Source organism: Grampus griseus (genome assembly GCF_964374135.1).
Source record: "Grampus griseus genome assembly, chromosome: 4".
In the NCBI taxonomy this organism is placed as follows: Eukaryota; Metazoa; Chordata; class Mammalia; order Artiodactyla; family Delphinidae; genus Grampus; species Grampus griseus.
The window spans coordinates 22,931,796-22,959,225 of NC_138997.1; the positions used below are offsets into that span (position 1 = coordinate 22,931,796).

A 27,430-nucleotide genomic window follows, 5' to 3' on the forward strand; every position below is an offset into this window, starting at 1 on the left:
CTTAGAGGAAAACATAGGACAAACACTCTTTGACATAAACCACAGCAAGATCTTTTTTGACCCACCTCCTAGAGTAATGGAAATAGAAATAAAACTAAACAAATGGGACCTAATGAAACTTAAAAGCTTTTGCACAACAAAGGAAACCATAAATAAGACAAAAAGACAACCCTCAGAATGGGAAAAATATTTGCCAATGAAACAACAGACAAAGGATTAATCTCCAAAATATACAAACAGTTCATGGAGCTCAATATCAAAAAAACAAACAATCCAGTTAAAAAATGGGTGGAAGCACACATATGGACACCTTATCTTTGATAAAGGTGGCAGGAATGTACAGTGGAGAAAGAACAGCCTCTTCAATAAGTGGTGCAGGGAAAACTGGACAGGTACATGTAAAAGTATGAGCTTAGATCACTCCCTAACACCATACACAAAAATAAACTCAAAATGGATTAAAGACCTAAATGTAAGGACAGAAACTATCAAACTCTCAGAGGAAAACATAGGCAGAACACTCTATGACATAAATCACAGCAAGATCCTTTCTGACCCACCTCCTAGAGAAATGGAAATAAAAACAAAAATAAACAAATGGGACCTAATGAAACTCCAAAGCTTTTGCACAGCAAAGGAAACCATAAACAAGACCAAAAGACAACCCTCAGAATGGGAGAAAATATTTGCAAATGAAGCAACTGACAAAGGATTAATCTCCAAAATTTACAAGCAGCTCATTCAGCTCAATATCAAAAAACAAACAACCCAATCCAAAAATGGGCAGAAGACCTAAATAGACATTTCTCCAAAGAAGATATACAGACTGACAACAAACACATGAAAGAATGCTCAACATCATTAATCATTAGAGAAATGCAAATCAAAACTACAATGAGATATCATCTCACACCAGTCAGAATGGCCATCATCAAAAAATCTACAAACAATAAATGCTGGAGAGGGTGTGGAGAAAAGGGAACACTCTTGCACTGCTGGTGGCAATGTGAATTGGTTCAGCCACTATGGAGAACAGTATGGAGGTTCCTTAAAAAACTACAAATAGAACTACCATATGACCCAGCAATCCCACTACTGAGCATATACCCTGAGAAAACCAAAATTCAAAAAGAGTCATGTACCAAAATGTTCATTGCAGCTCTATTTACAATAGCCCGGAGATGGAAACAACCTAAGTGCCCATCATCGGATGAATGGATAAAGAAGATGTGGCACATATATACAATGGAATATTACTCAGCCATAAAAAGAAACGAAATTGAGCTATTTGTAATGAGGTGGATAGACCTAGAGTCTGTCATACAGAGTGAAGTAAGTCAGAAAGAAAAAGACAAATACCGTATGCTAACACATATATATGGAATTTAAGAAAAAAAATGTCATGAAGAACCTAGGGGTAAGACAGGAATAAAGACACAGACCTACTGGAGAACGGACTTGAGGATATGGGGAGGGGGAAGGGTGAGCTGTGACAGGGCGAGAGAGAGGCATGGACATATATACACTAACAAACGTAAGGTAGATAGCTAGTGGGAAGCAGCCACATAGCACAGGGAGATCAGCTCGGTGCTTTGTGACCACCTAGAGGGGTGGGATAGGGAGGGTGGGAGGGAACGAGACGCAAGAGGGAAGAGATATGGGAACATATGTATATGTATAACTGATTCACTTTGTTATAAAGCAGAAACTAACACACCATTGTAAAGCAATTATACCGCAATAAAGATGTTTAAAAAAAAAAAAAGGGGTGGAAGACCTAAATAGACATTTCACCAAGGAAGACATACAGATGGTCAAGAGGCACATGAAAAGATGCTCAATATCACTAATCATTAGAGAAATGCAAATCAAAACTACAATGAGGTATCACCTCAGGCTCATCAGAATGGCTATCATCAAAAAATCTACAAACAATAGCTGGAGAGGGTGTGGAGAAAAGGGAACCCTCTTGCACTGCTGGTGGGAATGTAAATTGATACAGCTACTATGGAGAACAGTATGGAGGTTCCTTAAAAAACTAAAAATAGAACTACCATAGTTCACTCCTGGGCATATACCCTGAGAAAACCATAATTCAAAAAGTGACATGTACCACAATGTTCATTGCAGCACTATTTACAATAGCCAGGACATGGAACCAACCTAAATGTCCATCAACAGATGAATGGATAAAGATGTGGCACATATATACAATGGAATATTACTCAGCCATAAAGAGAAACGAAATTGAGTTATTTGTAGTGAGTTGAATGGACCTAGAGTCTGTCATACAGAATGAAGTAAGTCAAAAAGAGAAAAATACTGTATGCTAACACATATATATATGGAATCTAAAAAAAAAAAAAAAAAACGGTACTGATGAACCTAGTTGTAGGGCAGGAATAAAGAGGTAAACATAGAAAATGAACTTGAGGACATGGGGTGGGAGGGTGAAGCTGGGGCAAAGTGAGAGTAGCATCAACATATATACACTACAGAATGAGAAGCAGCAGCATAGCACAGGGAAATGGGCTTGGTGCTTTGCGATGACTTAGAGGGGTGGGATAGGGAGGATGGGAGGGAGGCTCAAGAGGGAGGGGATATGGGGACATGTGTATGCATATGGCTGATTTGCTTTGCTGTGCAACAGAAACTAACACAGTATTGTGAAGCAATTATACTCCAATAAAGATCTATTTTTTAAAAAAACATGCAAAGAAGGGAATTAGTGTGCTGGCTGGGGTGATTAATCCTCACTATCAAGAGGAAATTGGACAGCAACTCTACTATTAATACAATGGAGTTAAGGAATGCATTGTCTGGAATACAAGAGATCCCTTAGGGCATCTCTTCGTATTACTATGCTCTGTGATTAAAATCAATGGAAATCTACAACAATCCAATCCAGGTAGGACTAGTAATGGCCCAGATTGTTCAGGAATGAAGGTTTGGGTCACCCCACCAAGCAAAGAACTACAACCAGCTGAGGTACTTGCTGAAGGCAAAGGAAATACGAAATAGTAGTGGGAAAAGGCTGTTATAAATACCAACTATAACAAGACCATTTACAGACTTATAAGTATTTCCTCCTTTTTTTGTTGTGAATGTGTAATATATTTGCTTAGTATATATAACAAAAATATTTGCTTAGACTATATATTAATATATATAACAAATATAACAAATATTGTTTTCTTTCCTCTGTTATTCCCTTGTCACATAACATAGGATGTAACATAGTTATTAAGTATTGTTAATTTTACATCTCAGCATTTAAGTTACAGGATATCAGCAAATCCACAATCCTACCACTCAGTCCTCTTAATGCTTTACTTTCTACCTTATTTTTGTCTTCCAACGTGGCACCATTCCCAGTAAAGGCAAACTTTTCTCTGTAGTTTTACTTCCATCTATTGGAAAAGGAAAAGTTCCAAAGCTATTCCTGTGTTCTAGCATGACTGTCTTAGATCCATCAATTACTTCATATCTCTTTTATCTTCAATCTCTTCCTGCAAACTAACTCGGTCTCAAGTTTCCTCTACCCAGCTCCTACCTTGTCTAGACAGCCATTCTTTTCACGATTATCCTTACTGATGTGTTAAATATATTGGTGTAATCATTTTGTAAATTGGTAAAAACCAAAACACTATAAAGCAAGGTAAACAACTTACAATTTTGTTCCTTTTTCTACTGGACATTTCAACTAAACCGTTTTAAAGTTTCGTCTGTATTACAGGCCGTTAATGTCTAATTTCACAATCATATTAGTCAAGTCTTAACGGAGCTATAATTAGGCAATATTTTCCAATTTAAAGGTCTCCAATTAAAGCCTAAATTCTTATGGTGAATCCTTGGAATTTAACTTGAAAGAGTGCAAGCGTGATGACTCCATCTATTCTTCTTTATTGTAAACCATCTTCAGTGTCAGCCTACACGTAAATACTGTGAAAATTTCACCTTTTTTATTTTCAAAGTACTCTTTCATTCTTTCTCACCTGTCATTTTCCTTACTCTCCCCCCATTTTTCGGACAACATAAATTTTCGACATGCCACAAAAGCTCATGAAAAAGATATTTGCTAAAGATAACGGATCGTCTCTAAACGCATACGGCCACCAGTACAGCCCTTACTTTAATAACCACACGCAAGAGAAAGGCAATCTCATTTAGGAACCCTAGCTCATTTCTTGATGAATGAGCCACGACCTCAAACGATTTCCTTTCAATCCGGATTTTAAGTTCTTTTCCTTACTTTCTCCCCAAATGCTCTTCTACTCGTGTTTCCAAAACTTTCCCATTCACAAGATTTTACCTAAATAAAACTTTCTCGGCCTTTCACAAGTAACCTGACTCGGACAGAACGGATAGAGATAGGAAGGTGGAACTCGTAGAGTCGTAGTCACCTCCAACGCGTCCGCTCCCGGCCGCTTCTCCCGGGAAGCCTCCTGTGACTTACACACGATCCCCAGTGACACTACAGTAGCCGCCCCACTCAGCCAGAGGCAGCCGCGCCAGCGCAGCAGCTGAGCTGCGGGTCAGCGAGGGGGTACCAGCGCGGCCCATGAGGTAGGAGGCGATTGTGGGCGGAGGACGGTGAGAGGGGAGGGAGGAAAGGAGTGGGGCGGGGCGGAGGGGCGGAGGGGCGGGCCTTTCCGGAGGTTCCAACGTCCTCCACTTCCTGTTTGCCGGACCTTCTGAATCCGGGTCAAGGGTGTCCACCCCCTCTTCTCCCCGGCTGATCCGGCACCGTCCGTGACAGCGGCTCCTGACTCAACCCGGGGCGGTTTTCATCCCACGACCTGCCGGAGCCCGGACGCCCACAACTGCCGCAGAACGCGGAGGCGTGCTTCCTCATCCACTGGCTCGCAGCCCCGGCCCCTGAGCACCCGTAGCCTCCAGGGGACCCCGCTGGCCCCTCAGAGCTGATGCTGAGGCCCCGCGGGCCCGGGGCGGCGGCGGAGTGCGGGCCTCTGGCTTCTTAGGCCCATCGCGAGCGGTGCCGGTTCTTACGCGCCCCAGGCTTGCCAACTCCCGCCCGGGCTTGGATGGGCCCCCCTGCCCGATAAATGTGGCTACTGAGGCAGCGGTGGCGGTGGTCGGTCCCGCTGCTGCTGCTGCGCTCCAAGTTCACCTCCGCCCCGGGGCTCTCCTGGCCCACCCTGGGGCCGTGGCCGCCCGCTCCTTCCTCACTGGGCCGGGCCTTGAAGCGTGGCGACAATGGACAAGATCCTGGAGGGCCTGGTGAGTTCTTCGCACCCTCTGCCCCTCAAGCGGGTGATCGTGCGGAGGGTGGTGGAGTCGGCGGAGCATTGGCTGGACGAGGCGCAGTGCGAGGCCATGTTTGACCTGACGACGCGGCTCATCCTGGAGGGCCAGGACCCCTTTCAGCGGCAGGTGGGCCATCAAGTGCTGGAGGCCTACGCGCGCTACCACCGGCCAGAGTTCGAGTCCTTCTTCAATAAGACGTTCGTGCTGGGCCTCCTCCAACAGGGCTACCACTCTCTGGACAGGAAGGACGTAGCCATCCTGGACTACATTCACAACGGCTTGAAGCTGATCATGAGCTGCCCGTCGGTGCTGGACCTCTTCAGCCTGCTGCAGGTGGAGGTGCTGCGGATGGTGTGTGAGAGGCCGGAGCCGCAGCTTTGCGCCCGACTGAGCGACCTCCTGACCGACTTCGTGCAGTGCATCCCCAAGGGGAAATTGTCCATCACCTTCTGCCAACAGCTGGTTCGAACGATAGGCCACTTCCAGTGCGTGTCCACCCAGGAGAAAGAGCTGCGGGAATATGTCTCACAGGTGACAAAAGTGAGTAACTTGCTCCAGAACATCTGGAAGGCCGAGCCCTCCACCTTGCTGCCTTCCCTGCAAGAAGTTTTTGCAAGCATTTCTTCCACAGGTAAGGGTCATTACATTCCGAGAAAATCTCTCTTGGAAATTTAGTGTGTGTCTCTTACGTACACACCGTGTTTGTTTCCCTGCTCTGAAAACATGTTAATGGGAGAGGACATCTTAACACCTTCATCCAAATTCTTATCCACTGCCCTATTCAGGCTGTCACTTTGGACATTAAAAAACGGGCAGTGTTTCCAGTTTAGAGGCTGAGAACGTCGAGGTCTAAGACCTTTGGCAGCAAACAAGTTGCTTAACTACCCAGCTTCTGCTCAAGTTATGGAATGCTTTGAAGACGACAGCTACTATGTAAAAGCTTCTATTCATTAGTGACTAATGGCCGCATAATAATGTTTACTGTATCATTATTGTACTGTGATTCTGTCATCTTGCCGTCATGAGTTTTTCCTTAGTTTCTGAATTTTTCCATTTTTTAATTCATGGACTGTGTGCCATTTATTATTAGATTATCCTAGTTAACTGTGTCGTTGTTGAATATTGACATTTTATGTTTGCAGTAGTTTGTGAGAGTAGATACAGGTGGACGAGTGAAGGGAAAGAGTATGAAGACTTAAATAGGTGTTTTTGCGCTCCAGGTGTCAATAGCCCACGGATCGTGTCCTTAGAAATCCGGGAGGGATCAGGTGATACTTAGCAGGAAAATGCTTTCTCACTCGGGAATTTTACCTGTATGTTTGCATTCCTTGTTCGGACATGGAGCTTCCAGCTCTGTAAGTTGTGAAACAATAGATCCAAAACTGTGTTCACTCCCTCTCTGCTTGGTACAATCGTTCTCTGGCTGTTCGAAATTGAACTTGTGAAGGAGGTATCCTCCTTTTATGTTGAGAATAAGAAATAAGAGTAGAGTTTTAACAGGCTCCATGCTTTCCTGATGAATTAAGTACATTTATGAAAGAATTACCAACTATATATTTGCATTATCTGAGTTTTGGTTTATTTTTTAATTGTAATTTTTCATGTATCGCCTGTGTTGCTATAACAGTTCGATTTCCCCAGAACTTTTTCAACTGTAGTAGTAAAGCTGCTCATCTTGGATTTGCTTAATTTTCATGTAGTTTAAGCAAAGTCCCCCCCAAATTTATCTTAGTTTCTACTTCTTTAAGTGATTTTAAAAATTTTCCTTAGAACAATGTGATGACTACTATAATTAATAGGGGTAAGTTACTTTGGAGGATCTAAAATGGGAATTATGATACCTTGCATGTCTTTTCTGACTACTGCTTTACAAATGAATATTTTAACACGACAATAACAATATTAAAGAATGCAAGAAAATAAAGTAATTACAGACTAAATATGGCCATAGTGAAGAATAGTTTTTATGTTGCAGTACTGTCGAACTACTACTCTTAATCTCTCGTTTCTGCAGTTTAACATTCCTTGTATGTTAGAGTCTACCCATGAGATGGAGTGTAACAACTGCTTGGTGGAGGGGTGGTAAATTGTTGTTCTCTCTGAATACTTCCCTTGAACCTTCTTGCCATGTTCCTTTTTCTTTTCAATTAAAAAATAGATGCATCGTTTGAACCTTCTGTGGCATTGGCAAGCCTTGTGCAGCACATTCCTCTTCAGATGATAACAGTTCTCATCAGGAGCCTTACTACAGATCCAAATGTAAAAGATGCAAGTATGACCCAAGCTCTTTGCAGGTACTTCTTCATAACACCATAGATAGTAATTGTAGATTTGGGAGGAGGAGATATTTTGCTGTATTTTGTGGGTAATGAAAAACTTAGGAAAATGTTTAAAACTGATATTGTGGAATCAAATATATAAAGACTCCAAATTAATTGAAATGAATTGTTTACCTTACTATAGGCTTGACAGGCATCCAGTAACTCACATATCTGTTTTCTATTCAGCTTTTTTAAATTCCAAAAATATAGCACACATATACACTTACTGTTCAGCCAGGAGTTGGTTGGATTATCAATACATTTTACTAATTTCTTTGCTCAGTATTGTTGCCTGCAACCTATTTCCTCCCTCTGGGATCTTTTTTTTTCTGGCTAAGTATATACTTTTACTTAGTACATACTTTTACTTTCTCTTTCAACCAGGATCTCTGGGTAATACTTTCTTAGCCTTTGTTTGAAATGGGGTTTTTTTCTTGCTTATTCCCAAGTAGATGATTTGGCAAGATACAGAATTCTAATTTGATAGTTATTTTCTCTTAGCATTTTGAAAATAATACTGCATTGTCTTCTGGCATCTATTGTTGCTGATGTGGAGTCTGCAGTCAATTTGATTATCGTTCCTTTGTGAGTAGTTAGGGTCTTCTGGTAATGTTTATGCTTTTCTCTTTATCCTTGATGTTTTGCAGTTTTATTCTTATATTTCTAGGTGTAAACTTAATGTTATTTTTGCTTCTCAAAACTCTTGTGCTTTTATTAATTCAATCAGTCATTCTTTCAACTATTAAAATCACATTTATTGGGCACTTACTATGAGTGCCAAGCAGTGTTTAAAAACCTCATTGAACAAATGGGTAGAAATATCCTAATGGGCTTCTAGCTGGAGAGGCAGGCAGGCAATATCAGTAACATATTTGAAGAGATACATCCTGATCTCAGAGATGCTAAAATGTGGAAAGGTACAGTCATTGGTGTTCTAGTTTAGATTACAGGACTTTTCTTGCCGTAGTGGTACATAAACTAAGTTTTACATCCTAAAACTGATTTTGTTTTAGATTTCATTAAGTATGGTAAGTAAAATAATTTTGTATGTTGGATAGTGATGAGCGTTTTTGGAAAAAAGTAGATAGGAAAGCAAGAAAGCATGGGGAATGGTTTGCAATTTTAAATATGATAGATGAGGAAGGCCTCACTGAGAAGGTGACCATGAAATAAAGATATGAAGGAAATGAGGGTGCAGACCTTGTGGTGATCTAAGGGGAAGACCATCAATACTGTCTTATAATTTACTAGTTTTTCCTTCAAAGGTACCCATTTATAGAGATTATTCCAGTTATTGAGTGTCTTTATTTCAATGACTATATTTTTCTAATTGAGCTTTTCCTGTCTTCCTGTTCTTGTTTCATATCTGTCTGGTTTTGTTTTATAATTTTTTTCTATTTATTTCCTGTGTGCACATGTATGTGTGTATGCATAGCACATTTAAATAAAATGTAAGGATTTATTTATTTATTTTTGGCTGTGTCAGGTCTTAGTTGTGGTGCGTGGGCTTCTCTCTAGTTGTGGTACGTGGGCTTCTCTCTAGTTGTGGTGTGTGGGGTTCCTCTTCTCTAGTTGTGGCACGTGGGCTCTGTAGTTGTGGCACATGGGCTCTCTAGTTGTGGCACATGGGCTCTCTAGTTGAGGCGCATGAGCTCAGTAGTTGTGATGTGTGGGCTTAGTTTCCCTGCAGCATGTGGGATCTTAGTTCAAGAAGAAGACAGGAACCTGCGCCCCTGCATTGTAAGGCAGGTTCTTTACCACTGGACCACCAGGGAAGTTCCCTAAAATGTAAGGATTTAGAACAGTGGTTTCTGTGCACCTCTTGTAAATTACAGTCATAAAGTAACCTGTAAACTTAAGTATTTATTTTGGGTTCTCAGAAAGCTACATGTGTACAATTCTCGCCTTCTAGCATTTAGTCTTTTTTTTCTCTCTCTTTTTTTCTTATAGTTGATTTATAATGTTCTGTATGGCACTCTTAGTCTTAATTTTTTAACCTCTTCAAAACAACCATAGTGTCCAATTTACAAATTTATTTTTAAGATATATTTGTAAATTAATTTTTACCTATGTTTCTATGGAAAGTTGTGATCCAGTTTCCATTGCATTTCCAATTTATCTGACATGATCCTATTTAACTTATAATATACCTGGAGTAATTATTCTTGTATTGCAAATGTAATTGAAAAGAATAGTAATGTTTACTTTTATCACACTCCCACCTTCTACTCCCCCATACTCTATGCTTCCCCACACATAGCACTTGTCATGCTTTACTGTCATTTTCTGTAATCCAAAGAAATGCAAATGCAGGTATTGTACAAGAACCAGATAGTAACATTAAAGTATGAAATAGGCCGGGGTAACTGAAGTAATAGGGAATGGGGTATGCAAGCATTTTCTGAAAGAGAAAGCTGATCCTCAACTCCAGTTGTCTTGTTATCACAGGGAAATTTGAGTTCAGTGTTGCTAATCTGATTTTTCAAAAGGAGACTGAAATCCAGTTTTTATGTGGAGTTTTCTAATATTTAAAACATTGGAACAAATAAAACTGAAGGCTGGATCTAGCCCTTAAGCTGCTACCTACAATAAAGTGAAAATTGGCTTTATTCTCTACAAATTAAGATTAAATCTATTTTGTGGCCTTTCATAATATTGCCAATTTTAAGATTTTCAAGTTGCATGTACTTTTTTTGGCTATAGAGAGAAATGGTTTCATTTGTTCAACAAATTTGAGCTCCATTTTAATGCAGATCAAAGATTAAAGATTAAAAAACAAAACAACAAGATCGCTGTTCTTAAGCCCACAATCTAACAGAGGAAACAAGATTTATTACAACTACAGCTAACTGTTCTTTAAATAGTAAGAAATTAAATCAGCCTATCGGAGTTAAGTGTCCTTAAAATTCAAAGTGTAACCAATACATGGTGGATAAGATTACTGTAGTTAACCATAAAAATAACTGATTCTATAGTGCCTTTGTCTGAGAGGATTTGAGCATACGTAAGTCCAATCAAATTGAAGCAAGACTAGAATATAATTAAAGTGTAGCCAAAGGTGTTGCATTATACGCCAGCAGAGCTTAGTTCAGATACCAGTACTAGTACTTATTGTGTGACTGTTGAGAATTTCCTAACTTTCCTTATCAGTTTGAGGGCAGAAACCATATTTTACTATTATATTCTTAGCACTTAACACAGTGCCTATTATATAATAGATACTCAAATATTTTTTGAATGAGTGGCTTCTAATTTGTGTTACTTCTGACTTGAAGTATCTTTAGGGTGGTTAGGAGATTGGGTACACACGGGATAAGATAAAGACTAGAGGCTTATGAGATGGGAAGCTAGAAATGGAGAGGATGGAGGAAAAGGCTGATTGGGTGATTAGAGATAATGAAAAGCCATGGCCAAGTGGAATTTTCTACTCTGCCCCCTCACTCTTTACTAGTACCCCCCTTAGACCTGAGCTAAAGGGAGTTCTGGCCTTGGGCCCTGTGTGCTAGGGAGCCCAACCTGGTTCTACTCTGGGACTTTGCTCCCCATGGGGAAGAGTCCATACAGCCAAAGAGATGTGCGCACATATATTCCTTATCTAAACCACATGTTTTTTTGTGCACGTATTTACGCTAAAAAAATATATATACAATATGTACTCATATGTTTTCTTTTAAACAAACAAAAAACAGTTTTAAAAAGATTTACCGGGCTTCCCTGGTGGCGCAGTGGTTGAGAGTCCGCCTGCCGATGCAGGGGACACGCGTTCGTGCCCCGGTCCAGGAGGATCCCACATGCCGCGGAGCGGCTGGGCCCATGAGCCATGGCCACTGGGCCTGTGCGTCCGGAGCCTGTGCTCCGCAACGAGAGAGGCCACAGCAGTGAGAGGCCCGCGTACCGCAAAAAAAAAAAAAAGATTTACTGGCATTTTTTTCTTTTTTAATTCAACAATATCTCAGATCTTTCTGTGTTAGATCCCTGTTGGTAGATTCATATTGATCTATCTCATCTTTTAAAACTCAACATAATGTTTCATAGTATCAATACCATAGTATATTTAGCCATTTCCTTATGATGGACATTTAGATAATTTGCATTTTTTCTGTATCATAAGCAGTGCTGCAGTGAATATACTCTTTGTACACAAATGCAAGTATCTCTACTTTCTACTTCATGTACTTAGAGTGGCCACAGACTTGTGAAAACCAGGCTAACAATAGTTGAGAGACGTGGAACAGCTGTTAGGGACTACTTTAATGACTTACAACCATCATTGTTGGCCAGAAAAACAAGAAGGGAGATAAAATGTGTGCAGGGAGCAGAGGGAACATACAAATAACTCGTAGTAAAATGAGTTTGAACTTTGGAGCCACTCTTAATGTCTGATGAAACATTTTAATCTTAAGAGCAAAAACCTTAATAAAGATAACACTCCAATGTTAATGTATTGATAGATAGTTTATAACATATCATATGAAAGTCAGTCCTTTTGACATGTTAGTTGCTCTTTTGGTCACGTGTTTATGTACTTAGTATTTATATTTTACATTTTGTACAATCAAAGTATTTATTTATTGCCACCTGTGTAAATATTTGGAAGAAAGACATTCACAGTATTTCCAGTGTATTAACTCATTTAACCTTCACATCGGTCCTGTAAAATTTATCCGTAATCTACAGATAAGGAACTGAGACACAAAGAAGTTAAATAACTTACATAAGTATTTAGGGTTCCCCAGCTAATAAATGGTGAATTGAGATTTTTAAACTATATCATTCTGACTTTAAAATCCTGGTTTGTTTTACTATTTTTTTTATTATATAGTCCTCCCAATTGGATTACTGGATCAAATAATATGAACATTTGGCCCAGTTGCTTTCCAAAAGAGTCATAGCAGTCTTTTTCATTGTGGTTGATGTGTAACATTAAGGATAGTCTCCATCATACCCCATATTACTTTATCTTTATTTCCATTAAACGGGATTGGTACTCAAAAAGAAAAACACTCATTATTACAAAATGAGGCCACTTCAGTATTTACACATTTGGTGCCCTTTTTATCTATTTGAAATTTATCTATTTGTTGTCTTTGTATGGTAAGATTTTGAAAGGGATGAAGAGACCTGTTTCACAATTCAAAATATAGTCTTTTTTAACACTGCATTTCATATTTAGACTGTAATCACCAGAAAGTAGAAATTTTGGTTCGTATCCATATGTCTCAGTTCAGATAGCCATATTTTTGTTTTTTTAATATTTATTTATTTATTTATTGGCTGCATCTGGTCTTAGTTGCGGCACGTGGGCTCTTCATTGCAGTGCACGGGCTTCTCTCTAGTTGTGGTGCAGGCTCAATAGCTGTGGCGTGTGGGCTCAGTAGTTGCAGCACTCGGGCTTAGTTGCCCCGTGGCATGTGGGATCTTAGTGCCCTAACCAGGGATTGAACCAGTGTCCCCTGCATTGAAAGATGGATTCTTAACCACTGTACCACCAGGAAAGTCCCAGATAGCCATATTTTAACTGTTCTTCTTAGAGTAAATTTGCCTAATAAATTATTGATACCACTCACTATATAGCATGTTTAAAACTTTGCATTTATGCAAAATGCTTGTTTATCAGAAATTATTTTTATGCAAATGTTATATAAGAAACTGTCAGCTTACAAGATTGGAAACTCCTTGAGTTCTAGCACCCATTATAGTCATTTCTACATCTTGAATAGTACTTTTCACAAGCAAGCTCAGTTTGAGTCACAAAGTGAGTGATTATCTAGTATAACTCCTGTTATTCCTCAATGAGTAATGTTAAAGATATTTTCAATGCTGATAGTTTTGTTTTCCTTCAATTTTCAGAATGATTGACTGGCTCTCCTGGCCGTTGGCTCAGCATGTAGACACATGGGTGATTGCACTCCTGAAAGGACTGGCAGCTGTCCAGAAGTTTACTATTTTGATAGATGTTACTTTACTGAAGATAGAACTGGTAAGTGGGAGTGTATAAATCTATTGGAATATATGGACCCATATAATAAGTCTTTTTATCTTTGGGTTGTCCCCTTTAAAGTGTCTAATTTTGAATGTGGTCTTGTGTTTGGTTTTCTTTTGAATGGGCTTTAGAAATTTAAAATGCTACTTAAGATTAGGTAATTAAAATAATTTTGCTGTTTTCAAATATTTATTATGAAAACACATTCCTCCCATTATCTCTTGAATCCCAGCTAATCAAACTTTTACCACCATTATTCTGCCAAAGCTATCTTTGACACCAGTGCTTTCCAGTGTTGCTTAACTCAGGTGTTATTTCTCAAGCCTTCTCTCGTTGACCTGTTAGTCATTTGACATAGTTGATCACTCCCTCTTGAAACACTTTCCTGCTAGTTTCCAGGACATTTTACTCTCCTGACTTTTGTCCTAGTTCACTGGCTTCTCAGTCTCCTGTAGTGGATCTTTCTAACTTTGGAGTGCCTTAGAATCACATCTCTGGTTCACTTTCTTCTCAGTCCATACTTATAGTGACCCATGGCTTTAAATAATGTCTCTAAGTTAATGACTGCCAGGTTTATATTTCAAGTCCATTATTCTCCCATGAACTCCATATTCACTTACCCAACTTAGACAGTTGGATCTCAAGTTCAACTTATCCACAATCTAACCCCTGATTTTTCCCTCCCACCCCTTGATATATATAGATAGATAGATAGATAGATTTTTTTTTTTTTTTTTTTTTGCGGTACGCGGGCCTCTCACTGTTGTGGTCTCTCCCGTTGCGGAGCACAGGCTCCGGACACGCAGGCTCAGCGGCCATGACTCACGGGCCCAGCCGCTCCGCGGCACGTGGGATCTTCCCGGACCGGGGCACGAACCCACGTCCCCTGCATCGGCAAGTGGACTCTCAACCACTGCGCCACCAGGGAAGCCCACCCCTTGTTATATTGATTGCAGTAGCCTTGCAGCTTCTGCCCTTGGTCCTCTTCAGGTGTCACACAAGGTCCTACCTGATCTGGCCCACTGCTACTTCTCTCATCCGGTCTCCCACTATTATTGCCTCAGTCTCTGTGCTTTACTTACACTGCCCTAGTTGTTATATCTCTAGTCCACCAGGGTGGAGGCCTCAGGGCCTTTGCTCTGCTTCCTACGCTCTTCTCCAAGTTATCTGTCAGACTTACTCTCATTCCTTTCAGTTTTTTTAAGTCAGGTATCACCTTTATCACGATGCATTTTTTAAATTCCGTATATAAAATCGCAGATCTTTTTGCCACTCAGCACTCCCTCTTCAACATACCCTGCTTTCATAGCATTTCTCTCCCATGTTACTTTGTATTGTCTCTACTCACCCTCTAGACAGTAAGCCCTGTAAGATCAGAGATTTCTTTTTTTTTTAATCTACCATTGTATCTCCAGTACTTAGAATCGTGCCAAGCAGCAGTAGGTGGTCAATAAGTATTTGCTGAATGTATTGAATGAATAAAGGACCAGGGATATATCACCTTGTAAACATGGTTTGACAGATTTTTATTTGATCAGGGAGTTTTCAGAGTTGGTTAGGTCCTTTTATTCTCTTGATCTCTGTCATATTATTTCCCAACTTTCTCCCTTTCCCAGAATTTAATAACATATGTTATGACAGAACTTCTCAGGAAAGGGGATATTTACACAAATAATTTTTGGCCCTAGGAAGATAATCACTGATTGGATTAGTTATTTCCGTACCAACTCTTAAAGTGGATGTCTTGTCTTTTCTGCAGGTTTTTAATCGGCTTTGGTTTCCTCTTGTGAGACCCGGTGCTCTCACAGTTCTTTCTCACATGCTGCTTAGTTTTCAGCATTCTCCAGAGGCGTTCCATTTGGTAAGTTATGACACAAGCTTTCTACACTGAAAAGACTTGTTTTAAAATTTCAATTTAATATTGAGTCACATTTGTATTTGTGAAAACCTTGTAGGTTGGTCCTAAATCTAACTATTTTCATGTAGCTTTATGATTCCTTTTAAAATTGAGATTGTGAGATTTCCTTCCAAAGAATATGTTTTTAGAATGTTTTGGGTCTCACCAAAATTGCTCCACTTGCAATCACAACCAGCAATTGAAAGTTAAAAGTTACTCTTGTACATGAGAGATGTCACATGTCAGTGTCACTGTTGGTTGTGTGTTGCACAGGTGAACAGTGTAGGAGACAAATGGTTTAAAACCACTGACTAGGGCTTCCCTGGTGGCGCAGTGGTTGAGAGTCCGCCTGCCGATGCAGGGGACACGTTCGTGCCCCGGTCCGGGAAGATCCCACATGCCACGGAGCAGCTGGGTCCGTGAGCCATGGCCGCTGAGCCTGTGCGTCTGGAGCCTTGCTCTGCAACGGGAGAGGCCACAATAGTGAGACGCCTGCGTACCACAAAAAAAAAAAAAAAAAAAAAAAACCACTGACTGCTTTAGAATTTCAGAAGCATGAAACCATAAGTCTTTGTTTTGTTGCCCCAGAATTAGGGCTTTTCATTCTCTTTCAGGCCATATCCTACAAATTCTGTTGATTCCACCTTTAAAATATATCCAGAATCCTTCCACTTTTAACCAGCTACATCACTGCTTTTGATTTGATTTGATTTTGATTATTTGATTATCAGTTATTGCAGGTGAAAAATGACAAAATGTTATTTTAGGAACCTGTCCATTTTTCTATCTAGGGGATCACAGGAAAGCAGTGGTGTATGTGGTTACATGCTTCCTCCAAGGTCTGATCCTCAGTTTTACAGGACTAGAAACTCATTATCAACACACCCACAATGTTAAAATCTTAGGAATACTGACCCACCACAAACAAATTCAAAGGAGACTGATAAAGTGCAGAATTTCAGTTGTTGATTGTCAGCTAGAAATGGAACTAGCCTCAGAGAATTATATACTCACGTAGGCTACTTGGTGCCTCATTTCCAAAATCTTCAGGCTTAATAGAAGTAAACCTTACTAACAAGTAATTACATTATACATTATCTCTTAGGGTGAGTGATTTCTGCAGTTCATTGCCCTAATTGGTGAGCTTGATCATCAGTTAATAACCTTATATCCATTACACAAACAAAACTCACACTTGAGCTAATACAGCAGCTATACTAGCAAAATCTTCCAAGGGAAAAAAAACTATTTTTCCCTGTCTTCAGGCATGATCATGTATAGGCCATTTGAGAAAAGGTTTATTTTCAGAATTTCTGGGAAGGAAATCATCCATTCTAATATTTATTGCTCTCCATACATTCCTTAATCTCTCTGAAAAGTCACTTTTGCTGTACTCTAAACCTATTTCTTTGCTCAATTTTTTTAAAGATAGAAGATATCTCCTTACCTTGTATTGCTTTTTTTCCCCCTGAAAATAGTAATTGAAATGGCAAATGGTTGACTTTGAAATATTTGGCTACTGAAATAAGTAAATATTAAATCATTTATTTAAAGAACAGTTAGATCTAAAGTAGAAAATTGTGATCTGGCCTAGTAAAGTCTAAAAACAAAGACCTACTAACTCTCTACATTCTGTGTGTATCCTGACCTGCTACTCAACTAAAATTAACTTGGGCATCTAGTAGTGGATCATGTGGTAGTTAAATCACCTATAACTCTAAATAACTCAGCGAAGGACTCAGGTTTAGGAGTTGCTAAGAATGAACAATAATCTGGAATCACCAGCATCATTATTCATTGTATTATACATTTAGAATATTTTAGAGCAAACTGAGATTGAAATTATAGTGTGTGTTATTATGGACCAAGTTGCTTTTCGTATGCTTTTTATAAGTGGAAAAAAAATTTTTAACAAAAGAGAAAATATCAAAGCTTCTAATTAAGTAAGTTATACACATTTTCTCAAATAGTAACTTAAGTTTAATGAGTATCACAATAATGTCTGCAAATATTTAGATTTGCTCATTCAGAAAAAAAAAAAACTTTCAGATATTTAGAAGGTAATAACCTGCTTGGATGTCTATCTATATGCTTGTGAAGAACTTAGTGTTATTTCCACGTCAGTGATCATTTTGACATAGGATGTAGTAGTAGACAATTATGTGTATTATCTGACTGCAGAGGTCCAATCTACACTAGGAAGATTGTACGCTAGCTTTTAGAAGATTTGGTATTTGTAAATTAAACAATCATTTTAAAAATTCTTTCCTCTTCCCTTCCATCTCTGTCTCTCCTGTCACCTCTGAAGAAACAATAATTTGGATTTCTGACTATTTTAGCAAGAGAGTATCTGATAGATATGGCTTTATGGAGCAAACTTATAATTCAGATTTGCTTTGAAATGTAGAGATGATAGCAGTAGAGTGAACCATTAGGAACTGGTAGTTTTATGGTCAGATTAATACCTTTTTTGGAGGTAAGATTAAAGAAAGTGGTGCAAAAGCTAAAGTGTGATTTCAGACCTCAAAGCACAAGAGTAAAACCAGAGACAGCAGAATGAGAATAGCAGTGTTAATTTAAGAATATGATTTTCTTTCTACAGGAAGGAAGGGAGTTGATTGGGATATAACTATAATTGTTGTCACTGCTGTTTGATGATAAGTCCATAGAGCTATAACTTCACTTTTATCACGAGTTAGACGAGTAAGATGCTTTTTACATGTGAACTGTAAATATGTAGTATCAGATTATAAGTAATAATTAGTTGAGACAAGTATAGCACCGTACTAATGGAATGAGCCATTACTGCAAAATAGAATTTATTTTATTTTGTTAATAACCTCTTAAATATGTGATTGGCTCTGTATTGACTTTTTATTGTAATTTTATAATGAAAGGACATTGTTGTGCTTATTATCAGTATTAATAGTTTTCTACATATTTATGAACAATGAGCATTTTAGATTTCGCCTTCATTTTTAACCCCAATTCCTTAAAAATAAGAGAAATTTCTAATTCACTTTAGTTTTAGAACTGTCTCTTCTTTTCGGAGGTGGGGCATAGGGATTGTTAGTAAGGATAACCATGCTTACATAAGACACCGACGGTAAAATAGAGGTAGTCCCTTATCTTAAAGAGAGGTACTGCTGTAGCCTGAGCTGTAATTTTATTTTTATTTATTTATTTATAATTTTATTTATTTGTTTATTTATGGCTGTGTTGGGTCTTTGCGCCTGGGCTTTCTCTAGTTGCGGCGAGTGGGGGCTACTCTTCGTTGCGGTGCACGGGCTTCTCATTGCGGTGGCTTCTCGTTGCAGAGCACGGGCTCTAGGCACGCGGGCTTCAGTAGTTGTGGCTCATGGGCTCTAGAGAGCAGGCTCAGTAGTTGTGGCACACGGGCCTAGTTGCTCCGCAGCATGTGGGATCTTCCTGGACCAGGGCTTGAACCTGTGTCCCCTGCATTGTCAGGAGGATTCTTATCCACTGCGCCACTGGGGAAGTCTGGTCTGTAATTTTAGTTACATGCATAAATTATCTTGAAGGTTTTTTGAAGTAGACTTTAATGTTCACACTCCTGTATAATTCTTTCAAGTGAAAAATCTAAAATTCACACTAGATGGAGCTCTTAAGCTAATTCTGGGTTTATCTTTTAAAACTTTCTCCCTACTGAACAATCTGGTAAATATAATAGCCCTAACATTTTTCAACTTAAGCCATTTTTTAGAATGGTGGCAGTGACTAAGTCTCCTATTTTGTACCTTAATTTGTTTGTACCTTAGTTTTAGATGGAGTCTAAGAATGAGGAGAGGGGTCTTATATGGAATTACAATTATATGTGATTTAAACCTAGATTTACCTTGATATTCTAGAAATGTTTAGCTTCATAACTTTTTTAGAAAAAGGCAGTGACTAAACATACAGAAAAGCATTTGCTGATCGTGTAACATTTGCATTCCATTTGTAGGCTAGAGGATTTGTTGACAATTTGTATAAATAGAGGAATGTTTGTCTTCTTTTCTGTTCAGATTGTTCCTCATGTAGTTAATTTGGTTCACTCCTTCAAAAGTGATGGTCTGCCTTCCAGTACAACCTTCCTAGTGCAATTAACAGAACTGATACACTGTATGATGTATCATTATTCTGGATTTCCAGATCTCTACGAACCTATCCTGGAAGCAATAAAGGTATGATAATAGTTGCACCAGTATTTGCGGAGCTGCAGCCCATGATGTGATAGATGAATGCGGTGAAACATTCCTATAAGCAGCTATTCATTTCACTATTTTATGGAACTATGCCTTTTATATGTAATAAAATATGTAATTGGAATCAAGTTTCATTAATTTTTAGGGAGTAATCTCTTATTTACTATAACTAATCTAAATTAATAACCATATTTCTTCAGTTCTACAATGCCAACAATGATAAGGTGTCCCTGTAAATTTGTAATACCTTTGGGGGAGATTTGGTTTAAAAAATGCTACATTAAGTTAATACATACATCAGAGTTGCATCCCAATATCAGAAACGTTAAAATATGTAAGATATGTCTTAGAATCAAGGAAAGACACTTTAATAAAATATTTGACTTACGTTTCTTCTGTTTTTTATTTCATTTTTGCTATGCATTGTTCATGAATGTCCATATTTCATAGAATCTTTACTTGAATTATTTGTGAACTTACTGGTTTTCAACTTTGTATAGATAACTGGATCTAAAAAGCGTTGATTCTGTTTGTCTTGAAAAATGGGTCACAATAAGCACACTTTCCTCTTAGTAGATTTATTGCGTGATCAGGGTAGAGCAAAAGAATTGAAGAACTTGCCTCAGCTAGGTGTATTCAGAAGTTATTACAAATCATTTCTATTAACAGTGTTCGTTTTTGAGATCTGAAATAAAATATAAGGTCTCATTATCTTTACTTCTTATGTATCGGAAGTGAATTCAGAGCATGCTCTTTTTACTTTAGAGTTAGCTAAATCAAACTGAGCCCAGAACACAAGACTGTTCAGCAATTATTGTGTACTAGTGGTATGACAGTTTGATACTTCAGAAGTAAATGTCTTTATGTATAAAAGGGTTTTTTTGGGGTTTTTTTGTTTTCTTTTTTTACTTTTTTTTTTGAACTTTAGAATTTTATTTTTTTACACAGCAGGTTCTTATTAGTTATCCATTTCATACATATTAGTGTATACATGTCAATCCCAGTCTCCCAGTTCATCCCACCACCACCACCCCCCGCCACTTTCCCCTCTTGGTGTCCATACGTTTGTTCTCTACATCTGTGTCTCTATTTCTGCCCTGCAAACTCGTTTTTGTCATGGATTTGATAGTAATGTTAATCTCTTTCTGCAGTGTCGCTGTGTCCATAGATGAAAGCTATTGCTGTTGTTAAATGTCATTCTTCACTGCTGAATGTTGAAAATTCTGATAACTGAAATAGGCTCGGAAGAATCAAGGATCTCCCTCTTAAACCAAGGGAAGCACTTTCCATTAGCTGTCAACAACAACAACAGCAAAATCAAATCCAAAGATTAAAATTCCTTCAGAAAATGTTTTCTGAGCTCTAAGTACCTTCGATGGTAATAGTCCAAAAAAGCCTGAATGATTTTACCAACTTTCCTTATTCTCCAGTGCTCTACTCATGCTTGAAACCACTTACACTTATATCTCATATGTCACAAAGCAGGGAAGAAACTGTATCCTGTAATAATATTTCTATATGGTTAAACATGAGATTGAGTTTTATTTCTTAAAGTCAGAGGTCATTGTGCTTAGATGCTTTCATTTTTCATTCCCTGATTACTTTGAGCTTTTATTTCTAAGGGTTAGTACTGGGTAAATATTAGTATTGAATGAAAAGGAGATATTATTTTCACTACAAAATTTGAAAGCAAATTGTTTGTTAAGCTTATTCAATTCTGTACTAATTTAAGTCCTTATTCTACTGCCTTTGAATAGCACTGCAATATACTCTCTGATGTCAGAGGTTTATTTTGAAAACATTTTGCTGGCAAATAGGAAATATAAATAATTCAAATGTGACTTCAATTCCTGGTTCTTGAGTATTCCTCAGCTTGATAAACTCTACCTTAGGAGATACTTATTCATTTTAGGAGACAATTATTTTTGCCATGTAGTGTAATTTGATTTTTTGATGACTGCTCAAGTATTATCAGTGATTTCCAAACTAAGTGGGAGAAAACAAAGGTTAAGTGTCAGTGGAAGAATCTTGTTTATGGTGTTAACTTAATAAAAAAAAGTTTATATTTTTACACTACTTTTCCTCTTTATGATCTACAGGATTTTCCTAAGCCCAGTGAAGAGAAGATTAAACTGATTCTCAGTCAAAGTGCCTGGACTTCTCAATCCAATTCTTTGGCATCTTGCTTGTCTAGACTTTCTGGAAAATCTGAAACTGGGAAAACTGGTCTTATTAATCTAGGGAATACATGTTATATGAACAGTGTTATACAAGCATTGTTTATGGCCACAGAGTAAGTTTAAATTTGAGCTTTTTTGTTTGTTTGTTTTCATTTTAACTGTAGAAATTGTTGCATGTTGATGAAATGTAAATGGTGGGACTATCTTCACATTATTTCCTATATATGGCAGAAATATTCATATTTTCATATAATTACCTTATTCAGAAATGAATTGCTTTTACTGCTCAGGAACTTCTAAAATGTTAACTTATATAAATTCTACTTCATGTTTATATTATATATTGCATTTAGAGTCTTTTGAATTACTCCAAGTTGATATTTATTAATGTAACAGAGGTATTGATTGAGCTTATTTCAGAATTTAAGGGTCCTCAAGTACTAATCTGTTATTATCCTGTTTCTTTTAACCTGTGTATCTTTTAAGGTGGTCATTTTTTTCTGCTTATAGATATTTTGCTGTTTTATCAGATCAATAACTCCTTTGTTGCTGTTAAGGAAATTCAAGCTCTGCTTCCCACCCCAAGTTGATAGATACTGAACAACTGTATAAACAGACATGTTTCTTTGCCGTCTTACAGATTTACTTTCAAATTCATTTTCTTTTGCAGCCAAGCAAATAGGAAATCAGAGGTTGTTAGCTATGTGAATACAATCTGTAAAGGTACAAAATAATGATAAATTTTCCTGAAGGCAAAAGCATGGTTGAATTTTTCTCTTCTGTACCAATAGAGTATTCATGGGACTTGAGCAAAGATGTTTACAAATTGAGTTCTAAGCCCGTGTAAGTTTTTATGCCTACGTAGAGGAATCATAAACTGAAAGATAAAGAGTTTAGCTTTATTTTCTTTCCTGGCCTCAGAATATACTGTCAACACTAAGGCGTTTTTCATTTGGTCTAGTGTTTTCTTTTGTCTTTCGGTTTGTTTGTATTTGGGATTTTTTTTTTTTTTAAGAAAATGTATACTCTTAGACACAAGTGATACTAGGCATAAAGCTAAAGTAATCCATGTCTCACCACCAGAGGTCATCTAATCCAGCCGTCTCATTTTACAGATGATAGAGAAAGCAGAGACCCAAAGCAGTTATAACTGGCAACCACAATTCAAAGAGCACATCTTATTGTACAGTGGCCAATACTATCTCAGAATAAGCAGACAGGATATTTTATTTCTTTGGTAATATGTAAATTCTTTGTGGTTTTAAAAAAATAAATCTAGAAGTACATAAAATAAAAATCAGACATTCCCATCCCCAAGGGTAATTTGTTAACAGTTTTGCTTGTATTGTTCCAAACCTATTTTTTGTACAGAGATAAGATTTATCTAGTACAAGAACAAATGAATTGTTTTTTTAAAAATGTGTTTATAAAGGATCCTATTTATATATTCTTTTCCAGCCACTTGTTTTTTTTCTTTTAATGATTTGTGTTGGAAAGAGTCCCACGTTAGTACAAATGACAGAACTGTGTCATTCTGAGTAAATAGGTGTACCATGATTTATTTAATCATATTCCTCTGATGAATATTAGATTGTTTTGCTTATAATTAATATCTTTCTGCCCATATGCAGTTATAGAGGATATTCTTTGAATAGGGTATGCCAAATTGCTTCCAGAAAGGCTATAGCATTTGAACTTGCATACGAATACATGATTGTACCTATGACCCCATGCCTTTAGCAGTACTTGATATAATCAGTCTTTAAAAATTTTTCCAATCTGGAGGAAAATGTGTATTGCTGACCATTACAGAGTTTTTCCCTCTCTAGTTTTCTTTGTTCATTTGTGTTTATTTTTTGAATAACATATTTTTTCCATTGTGCACCTTTCTGTTGGGTCCTTTTCTTTTTCATACTGATTTATATATACTATGGGTGATAATCCTTTGTTTCATGCTTTCTTCCAGTCAGTATGATTCAAATTTGTGGAGTGTTTTGTTTGCAATTTTTTTATTTTATGTAGTCAAATCTGCTATTTATCATTTATAGTGTCTGAATTTTAGGAAGCCTTCCCCTCTATACCCCTTCCCCACCTTTTTTTTTCTTTTAAATACTTCAGTACTTTTTTTTTTTTTTTCTTCAGTACTTTAGTATTTTACATTTAGCTCATTACTCCTCTGTGGCATCTGTAATGATGTGAAATCTTAATCTAATTCCATTTTTTTTCCAAATGGATACCCATTTGTTCCTATACTGTTTTTTGTATAGCTTCTTTTCCCATCTGGCACTAGTACCACACTCTTTAAATCACTCTAACTTCATAGTAGTTTTGATGATGGCATATTTTTTTATTTCATGCAGATGTGAAAGAATTCAAAAGTTGTTTACTTAAGTTATTAGTTAATAGCTTAATCTATTTCTATTTGCTAATCCAGAAGATAGGAATAATATGTGACTGCACGTGGCCATTGCCAGGCCATGTAGTAAGAGTTCAATTACCGTCATTCTCTTCCTTCTTCACTACATGGTAGGCAGTGAATTTGCCAGGTAAAGGGCCTTCAGGTAAGTGAAATTTTACTTTGAGGATAATAAGTTCTTGAACTAACTTCCTTTTAGCTTTTAAAAAAATGCATCGTGTGTATACATGTATACAAAAATCATTATATTTTATTATCTTTCAGTTTCAGAAGACAAGTATTATCTTTAAATCTAAATGGTTGCAATTCATTAATGAAAAAATTACAGCATCTTTTTGCCTTTTTGGCTCATACACAGGTGAGTGTGTGTGTATATGTTAATTGCATTGAAAATGTTCTTTAAACTTCACATTATACCAAACTTGGTGACCCTTTTTAACTGATGAAATAATATATATCCTCCCAGCACAACAAATCCACATAGAAATCTAAAAATATACTGCCTAAAATCAGGATATGCTCTAAGTTTTTATTTCTCCCTTCTGCTTAACATTCTTGTAGATGAATATTTTACTGACTCGTTATACTGATTATTATATATCTGATTTTCTATCCAAAAGTTAAGCTCCTTCATGAAGAAATCGTTAAAAATGAATCTTTAATATTAAGTTTATAGATACTAATCGGTAGATCTTCACAGTAATGAACAATTAAAATAGTTTTGTGGCATCTTGGCTTCTTTTTTATCTCATTTCTAACATATGTACCCTTTAATTATGACTACTTCTAAGCTCTAGAACTAATGGATAAACTGTTTACCTATTCTAGAGCTTAAAATTTTGTGATAATCATTTATGTCCACAGATTAATCCAAGGAAATGAGTTTATGCTAATGGCAAGAACATCACATAGTAAACAGACATTTATTGAGAGACACAATATGCAGTCTGATAAGCATTCAAAAAGGAATCCTTATGCTTGAGGAACTTATACTTTAAGTTTTGAGTAATACATATGAATAATATATATCATTTATAAATAATACATATTATTTTCTGGTTATACTCTGATTGTCTTAGTTTCACAGAGGTCTAAAGGAGTAGGTAGTTACAGCCAGAAGAGAAGATAGATTCGGAATCGGTGGAATTGAGTTGATAGGAATGGTTTGTTTCCTGTCTACAAGCTGAGAAATATCTCAGGTATAACTTCTTAAATGGAAAGAATCAAGACAAGATTGACATATGAGATGATTAGTGATGGCCTATGAGATACTCAAAGGATCATTTATACTATTCTCTATCTGGGGGAAATATGTTCATATATTAAATTTAACATCTCAGGACCAAGGGAGATGAAATCTCCTCCCTGCAACTCCCACCAAACATTGTTTTCTAGTAAATGGATTTATGCACTTGCTTTATCACTAGTCTGTATTTACTGTATACTGTATAGAGTCGGCCCTTGAACATCACAGGTCTGAACTGCAGGAGTCCACTTACACATGGATTTTTTTCAATAAATATGTACTATAGTACTACATAATCCATGGTGGTTTGAATCAGCAGATGCGGAACCACAGATACATGAACAGATACACAGTATAACTTTTCAGTATACTGTAAAGTTTTTGACTAAGCAGAGGATAGGCACCCCAACCCCTATGTTGTTCAGTGGTCAGCTGTATAATATATATGTGTGTATCTCTGCGTATACATGTAGATATTAATACATTATATATACTATATTAACTTATTAAGTCAGAGCTATTGGGAAAAAATTTTTAGGAGGCTTCCAAACTCCCAATAAAAGACAAAAGGAATTAACAGGAGAACCTAATTAAAGTTCTGTCATAGTTGAGACCCTATCTGATAGCAGCCTGACAAGGATTGTTTTAGGTAGATTTTCCCTATATAATTTAAAAGGCTTTTCTTCTTATAATTAATAAAACTAACATTTATTGAGCATTTAAATTTGTCTAGCTCCTGTGCTAAGTGGTTTACATATATTATCTCTTAATCCTCAAAATCAATCTATGAGGTAATAAGGTAGCATACCCATTTTACAGGTGAAGAAATGGGGCTTACATTACTTGCTTTCATGGTCATGCAAACAAACAGCAAGATTGGAATGTAAACCAAATGATTCTGGAACCCATGTTCAACCAGTCCACCAAATTCCTTTCCTTCAAAAAACCATAAACACTCCTATTTTGATAAAAAAATTTCCTTAACTGAGAACTCTGTCATATACCACAAATAAATTATAAATTTTCAAGTTATAATCACAACTCTTCAGATGCCTTTTTCAGTTCTTTTTTTTTTGTCATGGCAAAATCTAGGATTTCAACCTAACTTGCTGTAAAGTCCACTAGCAGCCACTTCACTAAACTGCCTCTGTACTAAAAAAAAGAAAGTCAGCAACCAGTGAAAAGTCCCTAGCCAGTGTGTTCATATTCTGTACATTTATGATTTATGACATGTGTACCCAGTCAAGGAAATTTTCACCTCAAATAAGTACGCATGGCTCTGTAGAGTATGCCCCTTATTACTTTAGCAAGGATATATATTCACTAACATTTTTTTCAGATTTGATTTTTTTTTTTAATTGTGGACTCAAGCACATAGAGGGTAATGCCAGGAGCATTATATTAATTTAAAGAGACTTGGGTTCTGATATAATCCCCTCTGCCATTAATTTAGCTATATGACCTTGGGCAAGTCCCATAGTTTCTCTAGATCTTAATTCTCATCTGCAGAATAAGAAGTTATGACTGAAAGTTACCTAAATTTATTTCTAACTAATTTTATGTGCCCTCATGTTTGGCACTTTGTGGTAAAGGTTAAGCCAGTGTAATTTTAGTAATCTTTATTAAGCATTATATATTAAGATTTCAGTTATTTGGTTCATGGTGTGAGAATCACTCCCTTGTGTTTTCTCTGTCAAAAGAGAGAAGCGTATGCACCTCGGATATTCTTTGAGGCTTCCAGACCTCCATGGTTTACCCCCAGATCACAACAAGACTGTTCTGAATACCTCAGGTTTCTACTAGACAGGTAAGAAGTATTTCTAAAGCTATGATTTGAATTATGTTCTTTCATAACAGATTATTTCTACAAAACATCGTTTCCTTTAAAGACATATTTCAACTGTTAATGCCTAA

At 37.2% G+C, this 27,430-nt stretch overlaps 1 protein-coding gene across 2 annotated transcripts in view; it reads left to right on the forward strand.

The window, feature by feature from the left end:
• The first annotated feature begins 4,760 nt into the window (after positions 1 to 4,760).
• Positions 4,761 to 27,430, forward strand: part of USP38 (ubiquitin specific peptidase 38) — a 33,904-nt gene continuing 11,234 nt past the window's right edge. For both annotated transcript variants that reach the window (XM_082653357.1, XM_082653356.1), the window contains exons 1-8: positions 4,761 to 5,899; positions 7,427 to 7,562; positions 13,440 to 13,569; positions 15,332 to 15,433; positions 19,495 to 19,653; positions 21,774 to 21,967; positions 24,535 to 24,628; positions 27,217 to 27,323. In XM_082653357.1, coding sequence (XP_082509483.1) covers positions 5,218 to 5,899; positions 7,427 to 7,562; positions 13,440 to 13,569; positions 15,332 to 15,433; positions 19,495 to 19,653; positions 21,774 to 21,967; positions 24,535 to 24,628; positions 27,217 to 27,323 — 1,604 coding nt within the window. In that variant the 5' untranslated portion in view covers positions 4,761 to 5,217. The remainder of the gene's footprint in view (positions 5,900 to 7,426; positions 7,563 to 13,439; positions 13,570 to 15,331; positions 15,434 to 19,494; positions 19,654 to 21,773; positions 21,968 to 24,534; positions 24,629 to 27,216; positions 27,324 to 27,430) is intronic.